The sequence below is a fragment of the Hemitrygon akajei genome, chromosome 3 (genome assembly GCF_048418815.1).
Source record: "Hemitrygon akajei chromosome 3, sHemAka1.3, whole genome shotgun sequence".
In the NCBI taxonomy this organism is placed as follows: domain Eukaryota; kingdom Metazoa; phylum Chordata; class Chondrichthyes; order Myliobatiformes; family Dasyatidae; genus Hemitrygon; species Hemitrygon akajei.
The window spans coordinates 199,691,344-199,713,810 of NC_133126.1; the positions used below are offsets into that span (position 1 = coordinate 199,691,344).

The following is a 22,467-nucleotide window of genomic DNA, read 5'->3' on the forward strand; positions in this document are numbered from 1 at the left end:
ATAGAAATCCCCCATATCTTTCACAACACTGCCCTTTTGATATGCATAGAATGTCAAAAAAGGAGAGAGACAGAGATACAGAGAGAGAAAGATTGAGAGAGAGACAGAGAGAGAGATTGAGAGAGAGAGAGGGGGGAGGAGGAGGGGGAGACTCAGCAGATATGCCCTCAGAGAGACCACCACATGGTCTTTCTGCACCTGCTAAACTTCTCCTTCTCTTGCATTGTAGGTTGGGAGTCCGGACTCTGGGCTTTTGGATGTCTCAGCACTCTATATCTTCAAACTCCTGCACCATTCCGACTCGCCTTGGCTGCTGTGATGGTGAGGTACCTCTCTGTCAGCCATTATTCAGTCTGACACCAGGGAGACATACTTCTGCCATCTCACATCCTAGACTGGAGACTAGCCATGTTCAACCATTTGGCCACCATGAACTGCACCCAGAACTGCAGCCTCCACACTGTGGACTACTTGGATTATGACATTAACCTCTTCTCCACCCCCATCCTGACCGTGGTCACCACCGCTTGTGTTCTGCTGGCGTTGATAGGGATTAGCGGCAACGTTCTGACCATTCTGATTGTGCTGAAGTTCAAGGACATGAGGACCACCACCAACTTCCATCTGTCTAGCATGGCACTCTCAGACTTGTTCATTTTTCTTTGCATGCCTTTGGATTTGTATCGCATGTGGAAAGAGAGACCGTGGATTTTTGGAGATTTGCTCTGTAAGCTCTTCCAGTTTGTGAGTGAGAGCTGCACCTATTCCACGATCCTCAGCATCACTGCTCTGAGTGTGGAGAGATACTTTGCCATCTGCTTCCCACTCCAGGCCAAAATGGTCATCACCAAGAGTAGAGTCAAGGTGCTCATCTTCTTCCTCTGGTCCTTGGCATTCGCCTGTGCCGGACCCATCTTCATCCTGGTTGGCGTAGAGGTTGAGAATGGGACTGACCACCTTCTGACCAGCGAATGCAAGCCAACAGACTATGCCCATGAATCAGGCCTTCTCAGCACCATGGTCTGGGTTTCCACCTCTTTTTTCTTCTTGCCTGTCTTTTGCCTGTCAGTTTTTTATAGCCTAATCGGGAAGAAGCTCTGGAGGCAGAGGAGAGTTGACTTGGCATCCAACATTAGCAACAGGGAGAAGAGCAACAAGCAGACAGTGAAGATGTTGGGTGAGCTGATCTCAGTCTATCTATCCTCAATCCCTCTGTCCCTCTCTCTGGAACTTCCACATGAACCAAAGAGTTCACAAATGATGGAGCTGTTGTTCACCATAGTCAATGAAATAAGATCAGGAGAAGATCAGGAGATCAGGCAGCATGGTAGTGTAGTGGTTAGCACAATGCTTTACAGTTCCAGCAACCTGGGTTCAATTCCCACCACTGTTTGAAGGAGTTTGTAGGTTCTCCTGGTGATCATGAGTTTCTCCTCCAGGTGCTCCGGTTTCCTCCCCCAGTCCAAATGTGTAATGGTTGGTAGATTACTTGGTCATTGCATGTTGTCCCGTGATTAGGCTAGGATTAAATCGGTGGTTTCTGGGCAGTGTGGCTCGAAAGGCTGGAAGGTCCTATTCTGCGCTGTATCTCAATAAATAAATAAAAAGGTCATACTGAGAGAACTTTACCGGAGACTCTCCTTCCAGTGACACCGATCAGACCCTGTGGAGACCTACACAGTCCTCCTTAGACATAACTATAGATTCTCAGAAGGAAGCGCTTTGTTCATTCTGCACTGACTGGCCACTTCTCTCAGTACCTCCTTCACCTGATAAAGTGGCCACCGAGTGCATGCTGCTATAGCCCATCCACTTCAAGGTTTGACGGGCTGTGCTATCTGAGACCTGCTGAGTTCCTCCAGCAGCTTGTGTGTGTGTGTTGCTCTGGATTTCCAGCATCTGCAGAATCTCTCGTTATTAGATGCTGCCTGACCTGCTGAGTTCCTCTAGCATTGTGTGTGTGTGTGTGTGTGTTGCTCTGGATTTCCAGCATCTGCAGAATCTCTTGCGTTTGCACTTTGTGTCCATACTCTTTTCTCGGTTCCCCTTGCAATTCAGCTCAACAAACTGTTCATAATGGCATCATAGAATGTCACAGTCATACAGCACTGAAACAGGCCATTTGGCCCAGCTGGCCTATGCTAACCATCCAGTCCCCATTTACACTAATCCTACAATAATTCCTTTTGGTACACCCGTGTTGGCGTGTGGCCAAGTGGTTAAGGTGTTGGTCTAGTGATCTGAAGGTCACTAGTTCAAGCCTCAGCTAAGGCAGCGTGTTGTGTCCTTGAGCAAGGCACTTAACCACACATTGCTCTGTGACGACATCGGTGCCAAGCTGTATCAGCCCTTGCCCTTCCCTTGGACAACATCGGTGGCCTGGAGAGGGGAGACTTGCAGCACGGGCAACTGCCCATCTCCCATACAACCCTGCCCAGGAGCTTTCCAAGGCACAAATCCATGGTCTCTCGAGACTAACGGATGCCTATATGCCCATCAATTTCCTCTCAATCATCACTGAGTCTATTTCTGTATGTTCATGATCTTCAGCTGCTGTACCCCATCTACATCAAGTTTCAACGTGTTGTGCATTCAGAGATGCTCTTCGACACACCACTGTCATAACACGCGTCTACTTGAGTTACTGTCACCTTCCCGTCAGCTTGAACCAGTCTGGCCATTCTCCTCTGACCTCTCTCATTAACGAGGAATTTTCAGCCACACAACTGCTGCTCACTGAATGTTAATTTTGGTTTTCTCACCATTCTCTGTAAACTCTAGAGACTGCTGTGTGTGCAAATCTCCGGAGATCCAGTTTCTGAGATACTCAAACCACCCCGTCTGGCACCAACAATCTGTCCACGGTCAAATTCACTTAGATCACATTTCTTTCTGATATTTGGTCAGAAGAACAACTGAATCTCTTGACCATGTCTGCATGCTTTTATGCATCGAGTTGCAGTCACATGTTTGGCTGATTAGGTATTTGCATTAACGAGCAGGTATATAGGCGCAGCTAATAAAGTGGCCATGAGTGTGTACTAGCTTAGAATTTAGAATTTTATTTAAATCTTACATCCATCTCGCAATGTGAGGGAATAAAAAATCTTTGCGTTATGACTCCATCGCAATGTACACGCATGTGAATTTAAAAGTCTAATGGCTTGTAGAGAGAAGCTGTCCCGTAGCCTGTTGGTCCTGACTTTAATGCTGAGGTACCGTTTGCCAGACAGAAACAGCTGAAACAGTTTATGGTCAGGGTGACTGATGTCCTCGATGATCTTCCAGGCCTTCTTTCTGCACCTGCTGCTATCAATGCCCTCAGTGGAGGGAGTGGTATAGCTAATATAGTGAGGGGCATTGAAGGTGATTGGAGGAACGTATAGGGGGGACGTCAGTCATGGGTCTTTTACACAGAGAGTGGTGGGTGTGAGGAACACCCTGACAGGGGTGATGGTAGCGGCAGATACACTAGGAACATTTCAGAGCACATGGGTGACAGAAAAATAGAGGGCTATGTGTAATACAAGCATTAGATTAATCTTGTAATATGTTAACGATCAGCACAACATTGTTGGCTGAAGTGCTTGTACTTTCTTGTACCGTTCTATGTCCTATGTTCTGGAGAAGGACAGTGGAGGAAGCAGGGAGTCTACAGAAGGGCTTAGACCGGTTGGGAGAATGAGCAAAGCAGTGGCAGATGGAATACAGTGCAGGGAAGTGTACACTCATGCACTTTGCAAGAAGGAATAAAGGCAAAGACAATTTTCTAAACAGGGAGAAAATTCAGAAATCAGAGGTGTAAAGTGTCTTCAGAGTCCTGATGGCTATCCTGACGAAGGGTCTCGGCCCGAAACATCGCCTGTACTTCTTTCTATAGATGCTGCGTTCCACCAGAATTTTGTGGGTGTTGTTTGAATTTCCAGCATCTGCAGATTTCCTTGTGTTTGGGAGTCCTTATGCAGGATTCCCTGCATAATTTGCAGGTGGAGTTGGTGGTGAGGAATACAAATGTAATGCATTAGAATTGGCATTAATTTCAAAAGGACTGGAATATAAATCCAAGGATGGAATACTGAGGTTTTATAAGGCACTGGTCAAACAGCACTTGAGCAATTTTGGGCCTCTTAACTAAGAAAGGATACTCTGACATTAGAGAGGGTTCAAAAGAGGTTCTCAGTTGTCATCTGAGGAGCGTTTGATGGCTCTGGGCCTTTACTCAATGGAGTTTAGAAGAATAAGGGAGGATCTCATTGAAAACTATCGAATGGTGAAAGGTGAATTGATAGAGTGGATGTGGAGAGGATTCAGTAGGTTTCAATGAGATTCCCCTCATTCTTCTAAACTCCAGCAAGTACAGGCCCAGAGCCATCAAACTCTCTCATATGTTAACCCCTTCATTCCTGAGATTATTCTAGAGAAATTCCTCTGAACCCTCTCCAATGCCAGCACGTCCTTTCTTAGATAAGGGACCGCATGAACAATTGACCTAGTAGCCGATTCGTCTTTGCAATGCGGGAGAAACCTGGAGCACCCGGAGGAAAGCCACTCGGTCATGAGGTGAGCATGCAAACTCCTTACAGACAGCTCATTGCCAGGATGGTACCGGGGTCACTAGTGCTGTGACAGTGTGTGGCCCCAAACCTTTTTCGCGGAGAGTGACAGGTACTTGGAATAAGCTGCCTGGGGCGTCAGAATCCTTACTGGCGTATGTCATGAATTTTTTTGTTTTGTGGCGGCAGTACATTGCATTACATAATAATAAAAATTATAGATTACAATAGAAATATATCTAACAGAGCAAAAAAGAGAAGAAAGTAGTGAGGTAGTGTACGTGGGGTCATTGTCCATTCAAAAATTGATGGTGGAGAGGAAGAAGCTGGTCTTGAAACATTGAGTGTGTGTTTTCAGGCTCCTGAACCTCCTCCGTGATGGTGGGTACAATACAGTGATGGTAATGAAAGTGCTTTCAGGTGAATTTCAGGGATTGGAACAATGTGAAGCATTAATTCCATCTGCACTATGGTGGGCACAGTCTTTATGAGTCAAAGGGTCTTCTCCTATGTGGCATTGTTTTATTTTAGAAACATTGAAAACCTACAGCGCAGTACAGGCCCTTCAGCCCGCATTGCTGTGCCGAACATGTACTAACTTTAGAAATTACCTCGGGTTACCCATAGCCCTCTATTTTTCTGAGCTCCATGTACCTGTCCAGCAGTCTCTAAAAATACCCTATTGTATCTGCCTCCACCACCGTCACTGGCAGCCCATTCCACGCACTCACCACTCTCTGCATAAAAAACTTACCCTTGATATCTCCTCTGTACCTACTTCCAATCACCTTAAAACTGTGTCCTCTCATGCTAGCCATTTCAGCCCTGGGAAAAAGCCTCTGACTATCCACACGATCAATGCCTCTCATCATCCTATACACCTCTATCAGGTCACCTCTCATCCTCCATCGCTCCAAGGAGAAAAGGCCAAGTTCACCCAACCTAATCTCATAAGGCATACTCCCCAATCCAGGCAACATCCTTGTAAATCTCCTCTGCACCCTTTCTATGGTTTCCTGTAGTGAGGAGACCAGAACTGAGCACAGTACTCCAAGTGGGGTCTGACCAGGGTCCTATATAGCTGCAACATTACCTCTCGCCTCTTGAGCTCAATCCCATGATTGATGAAGACCAAGGCACTATACGCCTTCTTAACCAGACTCAACCTGCGTAGCAGCTTTGAGTGTATTCTATGAAGTCATTTTCTATGAATTTCTAAACTTCGCACAGCCTGTGAAGTGCTTTCTGAGGTACATTCGCTCTTACAAGGATTGAAGGGTGCAGTTTTATTCACTGTGGGACCTTGAGTCTTTTCTGTAAGGTACAACTGAGCACCTCTTCATGAGGTGGCCATGTGTGTGAATGGCCACAGGAAAGTTCTGCTCCTGGTCTCTAAGCATCGGTCACAGAGCTGACTTCATAATGGGAACTTTAGAGACTTCAAAATACAAGATTAATTCCCTGAAGTGACATTCTGAAATGTGATTCTAAGTGCAGACTGTTTTAAAGGCTGTGTAACTCTAGAAACAATTAGATTGCTCTCAGTTCTAATAAATACAGAAAAGAATCAGATCATAGAATTGTTATGAAACTCAAAGAGGATGTTTGACCCATTGAGACCATACTAGGTTCTAGTAGAGTCATCGCCTACCCTTTATAGAGTCGTAGAAGAGTACAGCACAGAAACAGGCCCTTTGGCCCATTGGGTCCATACTGAGCCATTTTACACTGTGTACTCCCATTGAGCTGAACCACGACCAAAGCTCTCCATATCCCTACTGTCCACGTACCTATCCATCCTTCTCTTAAACATTGAAACTGAGCTCGCATGCACCACCTGCACTGGCAGCTGATCCCCTTTAAATTTCAAGTTTATTTATTTTTTATTTGGAGATACAGTGCAGAGTAGGCCCCTCTAACTCTTCGAGCCCCAGCGTCCAGTAACACCCGACAGCCCTGATTAAATCCTAATCTAATCACGGAACAAAGACCAATGAACTTACCCAGTACGTCTTTGGACTGTGGGAGGAAACCGGAGCACCCGGAGAGAACCCACGCAGAGGATGTACAGAGACTCCTTACCGAGAACACCAGGACTGAACTCCGAACTACAACGCCCTGAGCTGTAATAGTGTCACGCTAACCTGCCTCACTACCACCGCACCCACAAGGTGACAAGACAAGCTTAATGAAAGTTTAATACAGCTAAATGAAACATCGTTCCTCTGGAACCAAGGGGCAAATCACACCATGATTGCTCTTAGCAAATTTTTCTATAGAAGAGTTTGCCATTGTCTTCATCTGGTCAGTGACCGGAACCGTTCTCAATACTCTTCAGAGATTGTCTGCCTGGCAATGGTGGTCGCATAACCAGGACTCGTGACATGCACCACCTGTTCCCATGGCTTCACGTGACCCTGATCAGGGTGGGAGGGGTAGCTAAGCAGATGCTACACCTTGCCCAAGGGTGACCTGCCGGCTAGCAGAGGGGAGGAGCACCTTACACCCCTTTGGGTAGAGACGCATCTCCACCCGTGCCACACCAGGACCACCAGACTCAAAAATATTTACTTTCCCCAAATAGGAAGGCTGATCAATACCTCCACCTACCAACCCACCCCCAATTCCTTTATCATTTCCTGTCAGTCACATTACGTACAGACACTCCTGTGCCTAGTGTTACTTTATGGACGTATGAACTATCTTACGTATTTATATTTATTCTTTTTTTTATTATTGTGTTCTTTACCTTATTGTGTTGTTTGTGCTGCATCGGATCTGGAGTAACAGTTATTTTGTTCTCCTTGATGCTGGTGTACTGAAAATGTTGGGTGGTGGGGTGGAGATACGTCTCTATCAAAGGAGGTGTAAAGTGTTCCTTCCCCTTGGCTCAAAGGGCTAGAAGGCCCATTCTATACTGTGCCTCAATCGTAAATAAACCTCGAACTGTACAGCACAGGAACAGGCCCTTCAGCCCACAGTGTTGTGCTGACCAGTTACACTGGTAATCAAATGGCTGACTAAACTCATCCCTTCTGCCTACACAATGTCCACGTCCTTCCATTCTCCTTACATTCACGTGCCTATCTAAACACCTTTTACCATGGGCTTAGCGGTTCGCACGGTGCTGTTCCAGCTGGAGGTATTCCAGGTCCAGAGTTCAATCCTGATGCTGTTTGTAGTCCCTATGGAATGTGTGGAAACTCCCCGAGCGCTAGGAGCTTCCTCCCACAGTCCAGAGACCTACCAGCTCAGAAGATTAGCCATTGTAAAATTGTCCCAAGATTAAGCTAAGGTTGATCGGGTTTGTTGGGGGTTGCTAGTGCTGTATGGCTCCAAGGGCTGGTAGGGCCAACTCCTCTCTGTATTGCAAAACTCCCCAATGTTGCTGCTTCTACCACCTCCCCAGGCAGCTCATTCCAGCCACCCACCCCTCTCTGTGTAAGAAACCTGCCTCTCACATCTCCTTTGAAATTACCCCCCTCACCTTAAATGCACATCCTCTGCTGTTAGACATTCCAACCCTGGGAAAAAGCTACACTCTGTCTACCCCAGGCAATAGAACAAAATTCCCCTTAAATCTTTCACCCTTAACCTATGGCTTCTAAGGCGGGAATGGGGAGCTCAATCACACAGGAAGAGATGGAAGTAGGCTGCCCACTGCCACAGAGAGGTTGGACTGAAGAGTGGAGAGAGACTTCAAGGGATTTGGAATCGCAGGAGATGGAGAGGGGAAAGATGAGCACAAGGGCTGCGTGTCCCAACATCATAATGTACAGTATCCTAGGTAACCAGGGAGAAGGTCAGGAGAATGATCCCAGGAATGGAAGAGTTAATGTATGAGGAGTGTTTGATGACTCTGGTCTGGGGTTTTGAAGAATGAGAGGGATCTCATTGAATAATGAAAGGCCTAGATAGAGTGAATGAGGAGAGGATGTTTCCTGTAGCGGGAGAGTCTAGGACCAGAAAGCACAGAGTCAGAATAGAGGGACAGCCATTTAGAACAGAGGGTGGTGAATCTGTGGAATTCATTGACATAGACGGCTCTGGAAGCCAAGTCACTGAGTATATTTAAAGTGGAGGTTGATAGATTCTCGATAAGTAAGGGTGTGCAGTTGAGAGGGATAATAAATCAGCCATGATGGAATGGTAGAGCAGCCTCAATGGGCTGAATGGCCTGACTATGCTCCTATGTCTTATAGTCTTATGGTCCTACATCGTTATGTAAAATATCCTCGGCAAAGCATCCAAATATTTAAGTCTTTCCAGAAGATCACAATTTTGCAGGACTTCCTTTGCATTTAGAGACAGTATATGACCATTCAAATTATGTGGAAAGAAATCTTCTTGTGAATTTAAACTGTATTTAACCAAAGGAAATTATTGTCCACATTGTAGCCAGCCATCTGTCCCTGTGTCAATCCTTGTAAACTTTAATGATTTTTGTGTATTTTTTTCTTGAGGTTAAAAAAAATGTTGGCTTGGATGAACCTTGGTCAGTAGTGTTTGAGCCCACTAGGGCAAAGAGAGCTCAGTCCACGCTGATCCAACGCTCACAGTCAGGGCAAGGACAGTATGACTTAGATACAGACTAGAGATCCCTCTACACTGATCCAGGGCATGCAACATAGAACATACAACACGGAACACGGCAGCACAGTACAGGCCCAAACATGCAAAAAGCTACTTACTGCTGAATGCCTGATGGGGACCAAACGTTAGTGAGCTGCCCCAAATGGACACTAGGAGCCCCTTCACCAGAGGGGTTACACCTCTCTAACAATGACTATTTGACATTTTATTCTCATGACAAAGACTCTATCTACCCTATTGACACTCAGTTGCCACTTTATTATGTACACTCTGCACCGAATAAAGTGGCCACTGACTGCATGTTCATGGTCTTCTGCTGCTGTAGCCCGTCCACTTCAAGGATCGACGTGTTGTGCGTTCAGAGATTCTAACTCCTTGTTATTTCAGCTACTGTCAACTTCCTGTCAGCTCGAACAGTCTGGCCGTTCTCTCATTAACAAGAGGATTTTTGCTCTCAGAACTGCTACTCACTGGATGATTTTATTTATTGTGCCATTCTCTGTGAACTCTAGAGACTGTTGTGTGTGAAAACCCCAAGAGATCAGCAGTTTCTGAGATACTCAAACCACCCCATCTGGCACCAATCATTCCATGGTTAAAGTCACTTGGGTCACATTTTCTGCTATTTGGTCAGAACAACAACTGAACCTCCTGACCATGTCTGCATACTTTTATGCATTGAGTTGCTGCCACATGATTGGCTGATCAGATATTTGCATTAACAAGCAGGTGTACAGGTGTACCTAATAAAGAGGCCACTGAATGTATATTTCTCATAATTTTATATACTTCTGAAGTATATAATTTTATATACATTTGGGCATAAAATAAAATGTATGAATAATGAAATTCCTCCTCACGTTGACTAGGTGAGCATCATATGTCCCAATGTGTGGTTCCCATACTTTTACAATCTGTACCAACCTAACTAAGTGGGCAGATGGAATATAGGATGGAAGAATTGGAAGTGATCTATGTAGAATAATTTTGTAAACCTCTATCCGATCTCCCGTCAGCCTCTGCCACTCCAAAGAAAACAATCCCAGTTTATCCAACCTCTATGCAGGCAGCATCCTGGCGAAGCTTTTCTGCACCCTCTCCAATGCCTCCACATTCTTCTTATCGACGGGTGACCAGAACTCAGTGTAATAATCCAGAAGTGGCCCAAGTAGAGTTATCAGGACTCCCCTTCAGCCTCTGCCATTCCAGAGGGAACATCCAAGTTGGTCCAACCTCTCGTTACGTCTTTCCCCAATCCAGGCAGCATCCTGGTGAACCTCTTCTGCACCCTCTCCAAAGCCTCAACCCCTCACATCCCTCCTGCAATAGGGCAACCAGAATCGCACACAATACTCCAAATGTGGATGAAAATCTGAGAAATAGAAGAGACTGGAAACAATCAGCAGGTCGAGCAGCATCCATGGAGAAAGAGACAATTAATATTTCAGGTCAAAGATCTCCTTTACTTTCCCTCCCTGGAAATACTCAACATGGGTCAGGCCAAGAAGACAGTTCTTTCGAGGAAGTAGTTGTATTACAGGTTGAATATGAACACATCAGGAACCTGAAGGTCCAAAATCATCATTTTAAGAACAGCCTCTTCTCCACTGCCATCAGATTTCTGAATAGTCCATGAACCCATCAACACTACCTTGTTATTCCATTGTTTTTTGCACTTTTTATTTATTTTTGTAAATTTGGCAGCATGGTAGCATTGCGGTTAGCACAACGCTATTACGACACCAGCAATCCAGGTTCAATTCCGTTACTGTCAGTAAAGAGTTTGTACGTTCTCTCCATGCCACATGGGTTTCCTCCCACATTCCAAAGACGTACAGGTTTTTTTGCTCACTTTTCTTTGCTCTCTTTTTGTTTTTTTATGTATCTGTACTTATTTATAGTTTTTATATGTATTGCAATGTACTGCAGCCATGAAACAACAAATTTCACGAAAGATGAAGTGTTATTAATCCTGATTCTGATTCTGTTAGTAGGTTAATTGGTCACATGGGTGTAATTTGGTAGCACGGCCTTGTTAGCCTGCAAGGACCTGTCACCGGGCAGTATCTCTGAATTATATTATTCTTTTATGTCTTGCACTGTCCTGCTGCCTCAAAACAACAAATTTCTTGGCAGATGTCAGTGATAATAAACCTGATTCTGATTCTCAAAGGCTCTAGTCTGGCACCCATGGGAGCTGATGGGTGCTGGGCCAGAGAGTGTCAAATTAGAGAGTTAGGGCCAATCATAACTTCACTCAGCTCAACATTGAAGAGATTCCACAACTGATGGACTCACTTTCAATGACTCTACAACTCACTACTAATTATTCATTATTATTATTTTTTGTATTTGTACAACTTGCTTTCCGTTGCACATTGATTGTTGTATGACTTTGTTCAGCTGTAAATACCTGCAAGAAAATGAACCTCAGGTGACATTTACACTCAGTGGCCACTTCATTAGCACACCTGCTTGTTAATGCAAATATCTAATCAGCCAATCATGTGGCAGCAACTCAATGCAGAAATGCATCATACATGGTCAAGAGGTTCAGTTGTTCAGACCAAACATCAGAATGGGGAAGAAATGTGATCTGAGTGACTTTGACTGTGGAATGAATGTTGGTGCCAGATGGGGTGGTTTGAGTATCTCAGAAACAGCTGATCTCTTGAGATCTTTGCAGGCGTCAGCCTCTAGAGTTTACAGAGAATGGTGCAAAAAAACAAAAGCACCAGTTCTGTGGGCAAAGAAAGCTTTGTTAATGAGAGAGGTCAGAAGAGACTGGCCAGACCTGTTAAAGCCGACAGAAAAGTGACAGTAACAGTGGTGTGCAGAACAGCGTCTCTGAATACACATTACATTGAACATTGAAGTGGATGGGGTATGGTTGAAGACCACGAACATACACTCAGCAGCCACTACATTTCGTGACTCCTGTAACTAATAAAGTGGTCTCTGTATGTAAGTATTTTGATAGTAAATTTGCTTTGAGCTTTGAAACTGTGGTTCCCTTGTAAGGAATCCCAAGTTTAAAGCCACGCATGGGAAATAGTTCTTCATTCCCTTTTCTCCAAAAACAACCAGCATTTCTAACCTCGATTGTTCACCTTTGCTATATACATTTGCAGAAAGCCCTGTTGTTCGGGGATCTTGGTTAACCTTTCTCTGTCCTGTAATTTTCTGCAGTAATCTGATTCTTTGAAGTATCCTTTGACAGCTCATTCATTGTGTCAGGAATTCTCCCAGATGGTTGAACTATAAATACCATGGAGAAAGACTTAATTGAAAGGTCAAAATACCTCTCACTACACTCTGCTTGGTCTCGTTCATTATAAAGGGAGACTATTACTAGCATCAACAATGAATTTTCTTTCTTCTGACGTTCATAGATTTCAGTGATTATTAATGATATTCTTTGAAGGTCTTCTCATGATCTCAACCTCTAAATATTTTCAAATTTTCTTTTCCATATACACACCAATCTTATCCCTTCCGCCCCTGAGCAGAATCAGAGTCAAAGTTCAAAGCACCTTTATTATCAAAGTACATACATGTCACCATATACAACCCTGGGATTCATTTTCTTGTGGACACACTCAATAAATTCATTGAATTATAACCATAATAGAATCAATGAAAGACCAGACCAACTTGGACATTCAACCAGTGTGCAAAAGGCAACAAATCATGCAAATATAAAATCAAAAGAAATAATAATAATAGATAAATAACAACTTATATCGAGAACATGTCTGGTCCCAATCCACTACTTTTTGTTGGACCTTCCATTCAAAAAAAACTTCCCCTTCAGATGTCTTTTTAAAATTCCCCCTCTCACCTTAACTGCATGTCCTCTGGTATTAGGCATTTGAACCCTGGGAAGAAGATATACTCTCTGTCTGCTCTATCTATGCCTATCATTGTCTTATAAACCTCTATCAGATCTCCCCTCAGCCTCTGCCGCTCCAGAGAAAACAACCCAAGTTTGTCCAGCCTCTGGTTACAGCGCATGTGCTCTAATCCAGGCAGCACCCTGCTAAACCTCTTCTACAGCCTACTCACAAGGTACTTGGACAGGTAGAGTCATAGAGCCATAGAACATTACAGCACAGAAACAGGCCCTTCAGCCCATCTAGTCTGTACTGAACCATAGTTCCAATGACCTGCACTTGGTTCAGAGCCCTCCATTCATTTCCCATTCATGTACTATCTAAATGTCTCTTAAGTGTTGAACTCACACCCGTATCTAACACATCTACTGGCTGCTCGTTCTGGAGGCTAAGGGGCTGGTTGACAGGACATACAGGGAGGTAGTTACCTCTTAGGTGCAGTCAAGGGGAAAATTTTTGCCTGACAAATCTTTTGGAATTCTTTGAGGAAATAACAAGCAGGATAGACAAAGGAGAGTCAGGGGATGTTAGTTACTTGGATTTTCAGAAGGCCTTTGACAAGGTGCTGCACAAGAGGCTGCTTAGCAAGAGCCCATGGTATTACAGAAAAGTTGGTTAAATCAGTGGCTGATTAGCAGGAGGCACTGAGTGAGAATGAAGGGGGCCTTTTCTGATTATCTGCCAGTGACTAGTGGTGTTCCACAGGAGTTTGTATTGGAACTGCGTATTTTCACGTTGTATGTCAATGATTTGGATGATGGAAATTGATGGCTTTGTGGCCAAGTTTGCAGACGATGTGAAGATAGGTGGAGGGGCAGGTAGTGTTGAGGAATCAGGGAGTCTGCAGAAGGGCTGAGACAGACTGGAGGAATTGATGAAGAGGTGGCAGATGGAGTAATGTGGTAGAAGGAATAAAGGTGTAGACTATGGAGAGAAAATACAAAAATCAGAGGTGCAAAGGGACTTGGGAGACCATGTGCTGGATTATCTTAAATGTTGAAATTGACTCCAGTACATGGATAAGAAAAGTTTACAGGAAGACGGGGCTAATGTGGACAAATGGGACTAGCTTAGATGGGAATCTTGGTTAGCACGGACCCATTGGGCCGAAGGGCATGTTTCCATCCTGTATGGATCTACCCTTATTCCGTACCCTTACTTTCCCTCTTTCTCTTGATGTTTATACGAGGAAACTGAAAAGCCGAAACTAAGAGCAGAGAACTTAAAATGGTCCATTTATACTGGTGGGAGATATTTAAACAGGATTAGCCCTGTCATAACAGAATATCTTGTAAACAGTATATCCAATTTAATTAGGATGTAGTCTATGCAGGGCTAAAATGATATTTATCACCATCCGCATACTGGCAAGATACAACTGCAGAACTTAGAGTCCAGGAGGAAGATAAATTTTCAATTAACAATTTCCCTAGCAAATCAAAACAAATTAGAGTACATCAGTGGCCACTTTATTAGGTACACCGTACACCTGCTTATTAATGCAAATCTCTTATCAGCCAATCATGTGGCAGCAACTCAATGCATGAAAGCATGCAGACATGGTCAAGAGATTCAGTTGTTGTTCAGACCAAATATCAGAATATGGAAGAAATGTGATCTAAGTGACTTTGACTGTGGAATGATTGTTGGTGCCAGACAGGGTGGTTTGAGTATCTCAGAAATTGCTGATCTTGTGGGATTTTCACACACAACAGTCCCTGGAGTTTACAGAGAATGGTGTGAAAAACAGAAAGGAAAATCCAGTGAGCAGCAGTTCTGTGGGAAAACTGCCTTTTTAGTGAAAGAGGTCAGAATAAAAAGAACAAAATAATTGTTACTCCAGATCTGATATCACACAAAAAAACACAATAAGATTAGATTAGATTCAACTTTATCGTCATTGTGCCAAGTACAGATACAAAGCAAATGAAATGCAGTTAGCAGCTAACCAGAAATGCCAAAGAATAGTGTTATTTACAAAACAACTGTGAATAAAAAGTGCTACAGCACACAAATATAAAAGTACTGAGACAGTACAATATGGGTGCAATACTGCTTAGTGCTGTGATGTGAGGTTCAGCAGGGTCACAGCCTCAGGGAAGAAGCTCTTCCTGTGCCTGCTGGTGTGGGAGTGGAGGCTCCTGTAGCGCCTACCGGATGGGAGGAGAGTAAAAAGTCCATGGTTCGGGTGAGATGCATCCTTGATAATGCTTTTCGCCCTGCCCAGGCAGCGTTTATGGTAGATGTTCTCAATGGTGGGCAAATGGGTGCCGATAATCTACTGGGCAGTTTTCACCATTCACTGGAGTGCTTTGTGGTCCGATACTGGACAATTGTCATACCACACTGAGATGCAGTTGGTGAGTATGCCCTCAATGGTACAGCGGTAAAAGTCTGTCAGTATCCTGGGACAGAGGTGAGCTTTCTTGACGCTCTGCAGGAAATAAAGGTGCCGTTGCACCTTTTTGATCAGGATGGAGGAGTTCAGGGACCAGGTGAGATCATCAGAAATGTGGACACCAAGGAATTTGAAGCTTGATATATGCTCCACTACAGCTCCGTTGATGTAGATGGAGACGTGAGTGTGGCTCCTAGCATACCTGAAGTCCACAATGATCTCTTTGGTCTTCTGGGATTATGCACCCAAGGGTGACTGTTGCTTTAAGTGGCTTACCATTAACCCTTCAAAGTTCTCCAGCCTCACTCCATCTCCCAGACCACGCCCCATTTATATTCTTCGTTCATGGATCCTGGTGTGAACAGAGCGGCCCTCACACATGCCTGAACAAATAGGTGGTAAGTTAGAAAGGAACTGCCTGAAGATTAAGAACACAATAATAATAAAAATCAATAATATAAGTACGTAGCATAGCTTTTTACATAGTTTGGTTTGATGTCCATTCTGTAGGAACAGAATGAGGCCATTCAGCACACCGAGTCTACTCCACCATTCTGCCATGGCTGATCCATCATCCCTCTCAGCCACACTCTCCTGCCCTCTCCCTATAACCCCTCATTCCCTGACTAATCAAGAAGCTATCAACCTCTGCTTTATATATACCCAATGGCTTGGCCTCCACAGCTGCACTTGGCAACAAACCCCACAGATTCATCACTCCTTGGCTAAAGACGTTTCTCCTCATCTCAATTCGAGCACGCACTCACGCGCACGCGTGCACACACACACACACTCCTTCCTTTCCAACCCCTTGCACATCCTGTACTCTGAGCTCTGGAATTCCCTGCCAGAACCTCTCCTCTTTTAAGACCATCTTTAAAACCTGCCTTTTGAGTGAGCGAATCGTATCCAGATTTGATATTTGTTGCTCTGGCAACCAGACCGGATAGGCTTAAGCAGTTCCTTTCTAACTTACTACCTATTTGTTCAGGCATGTGTGAGGGCCGCTCTGTTCACACCAGGATCCATGAACGAAGAATATAAATGGGGCGTGGTCTGGGAGATGGAGTGAGGCTGGAGAACTTTGAAGGGTTAATGGTAAGCCACGTAAAGCAACAGTCACCCTTGGGTGCACAGACTTGTTTTGTGGCCACTGTTACGAATACTAATGGATTCTAATGGAAAATCTTTGGGATTTTGCCAAAATTCCTTAATGTAAGAACAGAATTCTGGAAATAGATGTTCACTAAAGTGTACACTTTATCCCTCAGTAATTTTGCATTGCTTAATGGTTTTATCTAATGGTCTGGAATTAATCTGAAATATTTTCTTTACAAGGATGTTGCTGAGATCGGAAGACCATTCAGGGTTGTGTATGGTGACATATACATACCTTGATAATACATTTACTTTGAACTTTGAGTTAAAGCAAAAGTTTGAATAGGTTAAACTTAATTCCCTGGAGTGCAGGAGAATGAGGGGAGATTTGATAGAGGTAGACAAAATTAGAAGGGTACAGGTAGGGTAAACACAAGTAGGTTGTTTTCCACTGAGGTTGCATGGGACTACAACTGGAGGTTATGGGTTAAGGGTGAAAGGTGAACTGTTTGAGGAGAACTTGAGGGGAAACTTCTTCACTCAGAGGGTTGTGAAAGTGTGAAACGAGCTGCCAGTGAAAGTGGTGCACACAGGTTCAATGTTAGCATTTAAGAGGAGTTTGGGTAGTTACATGGACGGGAGGGGCATGGAGGAATATGGTCCCGATGCATGTTGATGGGATTTGGGAGAGTAATAGTTTACACAGACTAGATGGGCTGAAGGGACTGTTTCTGCGCCATTGCACTCTTTGACGTTCCAGTGTTGGGTTTAATTGTCTCTGGCAGCCAAAAGGGGTGAGGTTAATAGTGGTAGGGTTGCCCTGGAAATTTGTGAGAACTTAACAAGAGGGAATTGCCAGAGAGAAACAAAAGCAGCTGACACAATGAATTGTGATCAAGGACGAATTACTTGTTACACAGATCTACCATTGTAATAATAATCAGCGAGACACAGAAAGATCTGTATTTACTGACAGGCACCTGTACTGCCTCCACGGAAGGACACGTGAACTTACACAACCAACACCTGCATGCAAACTAACTAAGTTTTCCTGACCTTCCATGAACAGTCAGAGAACAGAGAATATATTAGCCATTAAAAATGAATTTCTGCTGCTGGCCACACGTTCTTCGTAGTCCCGTTTCGAATCTCCACATGACTGTGGGGCGACTCACATCCGTGATAGTTGGTCTCCAACAGAGTTACTGCTGCCAAAACACTTGAAGCACCTGCCTTTATATTTATTTCTGACCAATTCAAAGATTGCACTCCGGTGTCCTTGCCTGTAAGACATGTGCCTGACCTTAACACCTTCTTATTGGCTCTGCTCCAGGCCAGCCATTTATTATCGCCCTCTTCCCAGCAAGTGACAATCGGTAATTTATGGCTCTTTGTTCTCAATCAGCAACCAGTTTGAATCAACAACACACACAAAATGCTGGTGGAACACAGCAGGCCAGGCAGCATCTATAGGGAGAAGCACTGTCGACGTTTCAGGCCAAGACCCTTCGTCAGGGCTAACCGAAAGGAAAGATAGTAAGAGATTTGAAAGTAGTGGAGGGAGGGGGAAATGTGAAATGATAGGAGAAGACCGGAGGGGGTGGGGTGAAGCTAAGAGCTGGAAAGGTGATTGGCGAAAGTAATACAGAGCTGGAGAAGGGAAAGGTTCATGGGATGGGAGGCCTAGGGAGAAAGAAAGGAGGGGGGAGCACCAGAGGGAGATGGAGAACAGGCAAACAACTAAATATGTCAGGGATGGGGTAAGAAGGGGAGGAGGGGCATTAACAGAAGTTAGAGAAGTCAATGTTCATGCCATCAGGTTGGAGGCTACCCAGCCGGTATATAAGGTGTTGTTCCTCCAACCTGAGTTTGGATTCATTTTGACAATAGAGGAGGCCATGGATAGACATATCAGAATGGGAATGGGACGTGGAATTAAAATGTGTGGCCACTGGGAGATCCTGCTTTCTCTGGCAGCCAGAGCGTAGGTGTTCAGTGAAATGGTCTCCCAGTCTGTGTCGGGTCTCACGAATTAAAATGTGTGGCCACTGGGAGATCCGAATTAAAATGTGTGACCACTGGGAGATCCCATTCCCATTCTGATATTTCTATCCATGGCCACACATCCCATTCCCATTCTGATATGTCTAGATATATGAGAGTAGAAAGGACAGGCTGGTCAGTGATTGGTTGAACTGGGAGAGGGGGAGGGGTGAACTAAAGAGCTGCGAGGTTGATTGGTGGAAGAGATAAAGGGCTGGAGAAGGGGGAATCTGATAGGAGAGGGTAGAAGACCATGGAAAAAAAGGTAAGGGGGAGGAGCACCAGAGAGAGGTGATGGGCAGGTAAGGAGATAAGGTGAGAGGGGGCAACAGAATTGGGGAATGGTGAAGCGGTGAGGGGGACAATTTACCAAAATCTATGTTCAAGATATCAGGTTGGAAGCTACCCATACAGGATATAAGGTTGTACTCCTGTGGTCTCATCACAGCAGTAGAGGAGGCCATGGACTGACATGTTGGGAAGTCAAGAGATAGGAATGGGAAATAAAATTGAAATGGGTGGCCACTGGGAGATCCCACTTTTTCTGGTTGATGGAACGTAGTTGCCAGGGGCTGGATTAGAAGGTAGAGCGTAAGGTAAGGTTGGACATAGAACATAGAACAGTACCACAGGAACAAGCACTTCGGCCTACAATGCTGTGCTAAATCAATTAAATTAGTAATCAATTGGCCAACTAAACTAATCCCTTCTGCCTACACAATGTCCATACCCTTTCATTTTCTTCACATTCATGAGCCTGTCTAAACGTCTCTTATGTTTCTGCCCCTACCACCACCCCAGGTAACGCATTCCAGGCACTCACCCCTCTCTGTGTAAAAAAACGCCCCTCACTTCTCCTTTGAAATTACTCCCTCTTGCATTAAATGTCCTCTGGTATTAGACATTTTTACCTGGGAAAAAGATGTTCTCTGTACTCTATCTTATTCATATGTGGTTTGCGTCATGTGCCGTAGGCAACCATGCTCCTTCCATGACCATGATTGTTCTTGCCAAATTCTTCTGCAGAAGTGGTTTACCGTTGCCTTCTTCTGGGCCGAATCTTTACAAGACAGTTCACGCCAGCCATTATCAATACTCTTCAGAGATTATCTGCCTGGCGTCAGTGGTCGTATAACCAGGATTTGCGGTATGCACCGGCTGCTCTTACGACCGTCCACCTCGTGCTCCATGGCTTCACGTGATCCTGATCGGGGCTAATCTGGTGCTACACCTCACCCAAGGGTGACCTGCAGGCTAGCAGAGGGACAGGGCACCTTATACCACCTTTGGTAGCAACATATCTCCACTCTGCCACCCATCTACTCTGTCTATGCGTCTCATAATCTTATAAACCGCTATCAGGCCTCCCCTCGGCCTCTGTTGCTGCAGAGAAAACAATCTGTTTGTCCAACCTCTCGTTGTAGCACACACCCTCTAATCCAGACAGCATCTCTTCTGCACCCTCTCCAAAGCCTGGACATCCTTCCTGTACTGGGGCAACCACACCTGTGTACACTCCAGATGCAGCCTAACAAGCTACAACTAACTTCCTGACTTTTGAACCCAGTGCGAGCTTGCCATATGCCTTGGCACGCTGGAGCCGTTCTGTGTGGGTCCTCAGAGGCCGAGGGGAGACCTCACTGACAGTTTTGGAGTTATGCAAGGCACCGATAGGGTGGACAGTCAGTAACTTTTCCCCAGGGTGGAACTGCCAAACACCGGAGGACATGAGTTTAAGATTAAAAGGAAAGGTTTAAAGGTGGCGTGAGGGGCAGGTTCTTTACACAGAGGGGGTAGTAATCAAAGCCCCATTCCTCTGTCCCACACTCTCATACACAAGGATGGCCTCCAACCTCCAGCAGACTCGTAGATTCACAGACGCTGGGACCCGACTTCCTCCGTGGACAGACTGGGACCTGCCTGACTTCCTCCAGCACTTTGTGTATGCTGCTTCAGATTGCACTGTTCCGTTGTATTTGTTATCACTAAAGTTCAACGTTCAATATATTCTGTAAGATACAGGAGCCGAAATAGGCCATTTGGCCCATCAAGTCTGCTCTGCCATTTCGTCATGGCTGATCCATTTTCCCTCTCAACCCCAATCTCCTACCTTCTCCCCGTATCCCTTCATGCCCTGACCAATCAACCTCAGCCCTAAATATACATAAAGACTTGGCCTTCACATCCACTTGCAGCAAAGTTCAATAAGTATCATTAAAGTACGTATGTCACCACATCCTACCATGAGATTCATTTTCTTGCAGGCATTTACAGGAAAAATTTAAAAACTACATTAAAATCAATGAACCACCACACGTACACAGAGACAGTAAATAAATGAATACTGAGAACACGAGTTGTAGACTCCATGAAAGTGAGACAGTAGGTTGTGGAATGGGTTCAGAGTTGCGGTGAGTGAAGTTACCCACCCCGGTTCAGGAGCCCGACGTCAGAGGGTAATAATTGTTCTTCAGCTTGGTGGTGTGAGACCCAAAGCTCCTGAGCCACTGATGGTATCTGTGAGGAGAGGGCATGTCCTGGATGATGGGAGTCTTTGATAATGGATGCTGCTTCCTTCCTCCTTGTAGATGTGCTCCCCTGTAATGGAATGGGTTGTGTCACCTCTTAATGTGGACTTTTCCATTCCTGGGCATCAGTGCTTTCATACCAAGCCATGATGCAACCAGTCAGGGTCCTCTCCACTGTGCATCTGCCAAAGTTTGTCAAAGTTTTAGATGGCATGCTGAATCTGTGCAAACTTTGAAGGAAGTAGAGATGCTGTTGTGCCTTCTTGGTGCTGGTCCCAGGGCAGAACCTCTGAGATGATAAAGTCGAGGAAATTCGTTACGCTGTTCACTCTGTGAGCAACGAATTATGTTGTACCTTGCTGTACATGACAACATGACAATAGTGCCCTCTCCATGACTGAGTGGATTTCCTCCGGGTGCTCCAGTTTCCACCCACATTCCAAAGACATACGGGTTAATTGGTTAACTGGGCATTGTAAGTTGTGTGATCAGGCTACGGTTAAGTAAGTGGGTGTCTGGGCTGGAAGGGTCTGTTCCACACTGTATCCCTAAATAATTAAAATAATTTGATCTGCTCTCATCCCTTGCAGCTGTGGTCATCTTCGCCTTCGTTCTTTGCTGGCTGCCGTTTCATATTGGGCGATACCTTTTCTCCAGAGCCTCTGAGGAGTGGTCTGAGCACATGTACCGGGTCAGCCAGTATTGCAACCTGGTCTCCTGTGTTCTCTTCTACCTGAGCGCAGCCATCAACCCCATCCTCTACAACGTCATGTCCAAGAAGTACAGAGTGGCTCTCTTCAAGCTGTTCCACCTCACCCAGGACCTGAGGAGGACTCTGTCAAAAAGCAAGGACCATAACTTACCGAGCTGGACTGAATCCTCGGGAAGCACTTGACCTCGCAACATCCCCCAGCTGGAAAGGCCACAATGTCCATGCACCTCACTGCACGTAGTAAGGCGGACTCGGTGAGATGGACAAAGTGGTCAGCCATGGGATGGGTGGACGTACATGGTTTTGGTCAAGTCATGTTGTGTCATTGTACGCACAACAGCAACTGAATAAAATAAACCTTGCAATTCTAAGGGATTTCTATCACTTTACCTGTCAAGACCACTTATAAACTCTCAAACTGTTCTTTGTTGCAAACATACACTACACTCAGTGGCCACTTTATTAGGTACCTCATGGCTAATAAGGTGCTCACTGAGTGTATGTTTGTGGTCTTCTGCTGCTGTAACTCATCCACTTCAAGGTTCAACGGGTTGTGCATTCAGAGATAATCTTCTGCACACTCACTCACTGTCGTAACACGTGGTTATTTGAGTTACTGTTGCCTTAATTTCAGTTTGAATCAGTCTGG

The 22,467-nt window shown here is 45.0% G+C and overlaps 1 protein-coding gene across 1 annotated transcript; it reads left to right on the forward strand.

Moving 5' to 3' along the window:
- The first annotated feature begins 286 nt into the window (after window positions 1-286).
- Window positions 287-22,128, forward strand: LOC140724524 (growth hormone secretagogue receptor type 1-like). The gene is made up of 2 exons (XM_073038971.1): window positions 287-1,177; window positions 21,697-22,128. Exons 1-2 carry the CDS (start codon window positions 409-411, stop codon window positions 21,999-22,001), a joined length of 1,074 nt encoding a protein of 357 aa, XP_072895072.1. The 5' UTR covers window positions 287-408; the 3' UTR covers window positions 22,002-22,128.
- The last annotated feature ends 339 nt before the right edge of the window (window positions 22,129-22,467 follow it).

Coding starts and splice junctions, on each gene's coding strand:
- LOC140724524 (XM_073038971.1), top strand. CDS start 409: ATGTTCAACCATTTGGCCACCATGAACTGCACCCAGAACTGCAGCCTC. Junction 1,178..21,696: donor GCAGACAGTGAAGATGTTGG/GTGAGCTGATCT, acceptor CATCCCTTGCAG/CTGTGGTCATCTTCGCCTTC.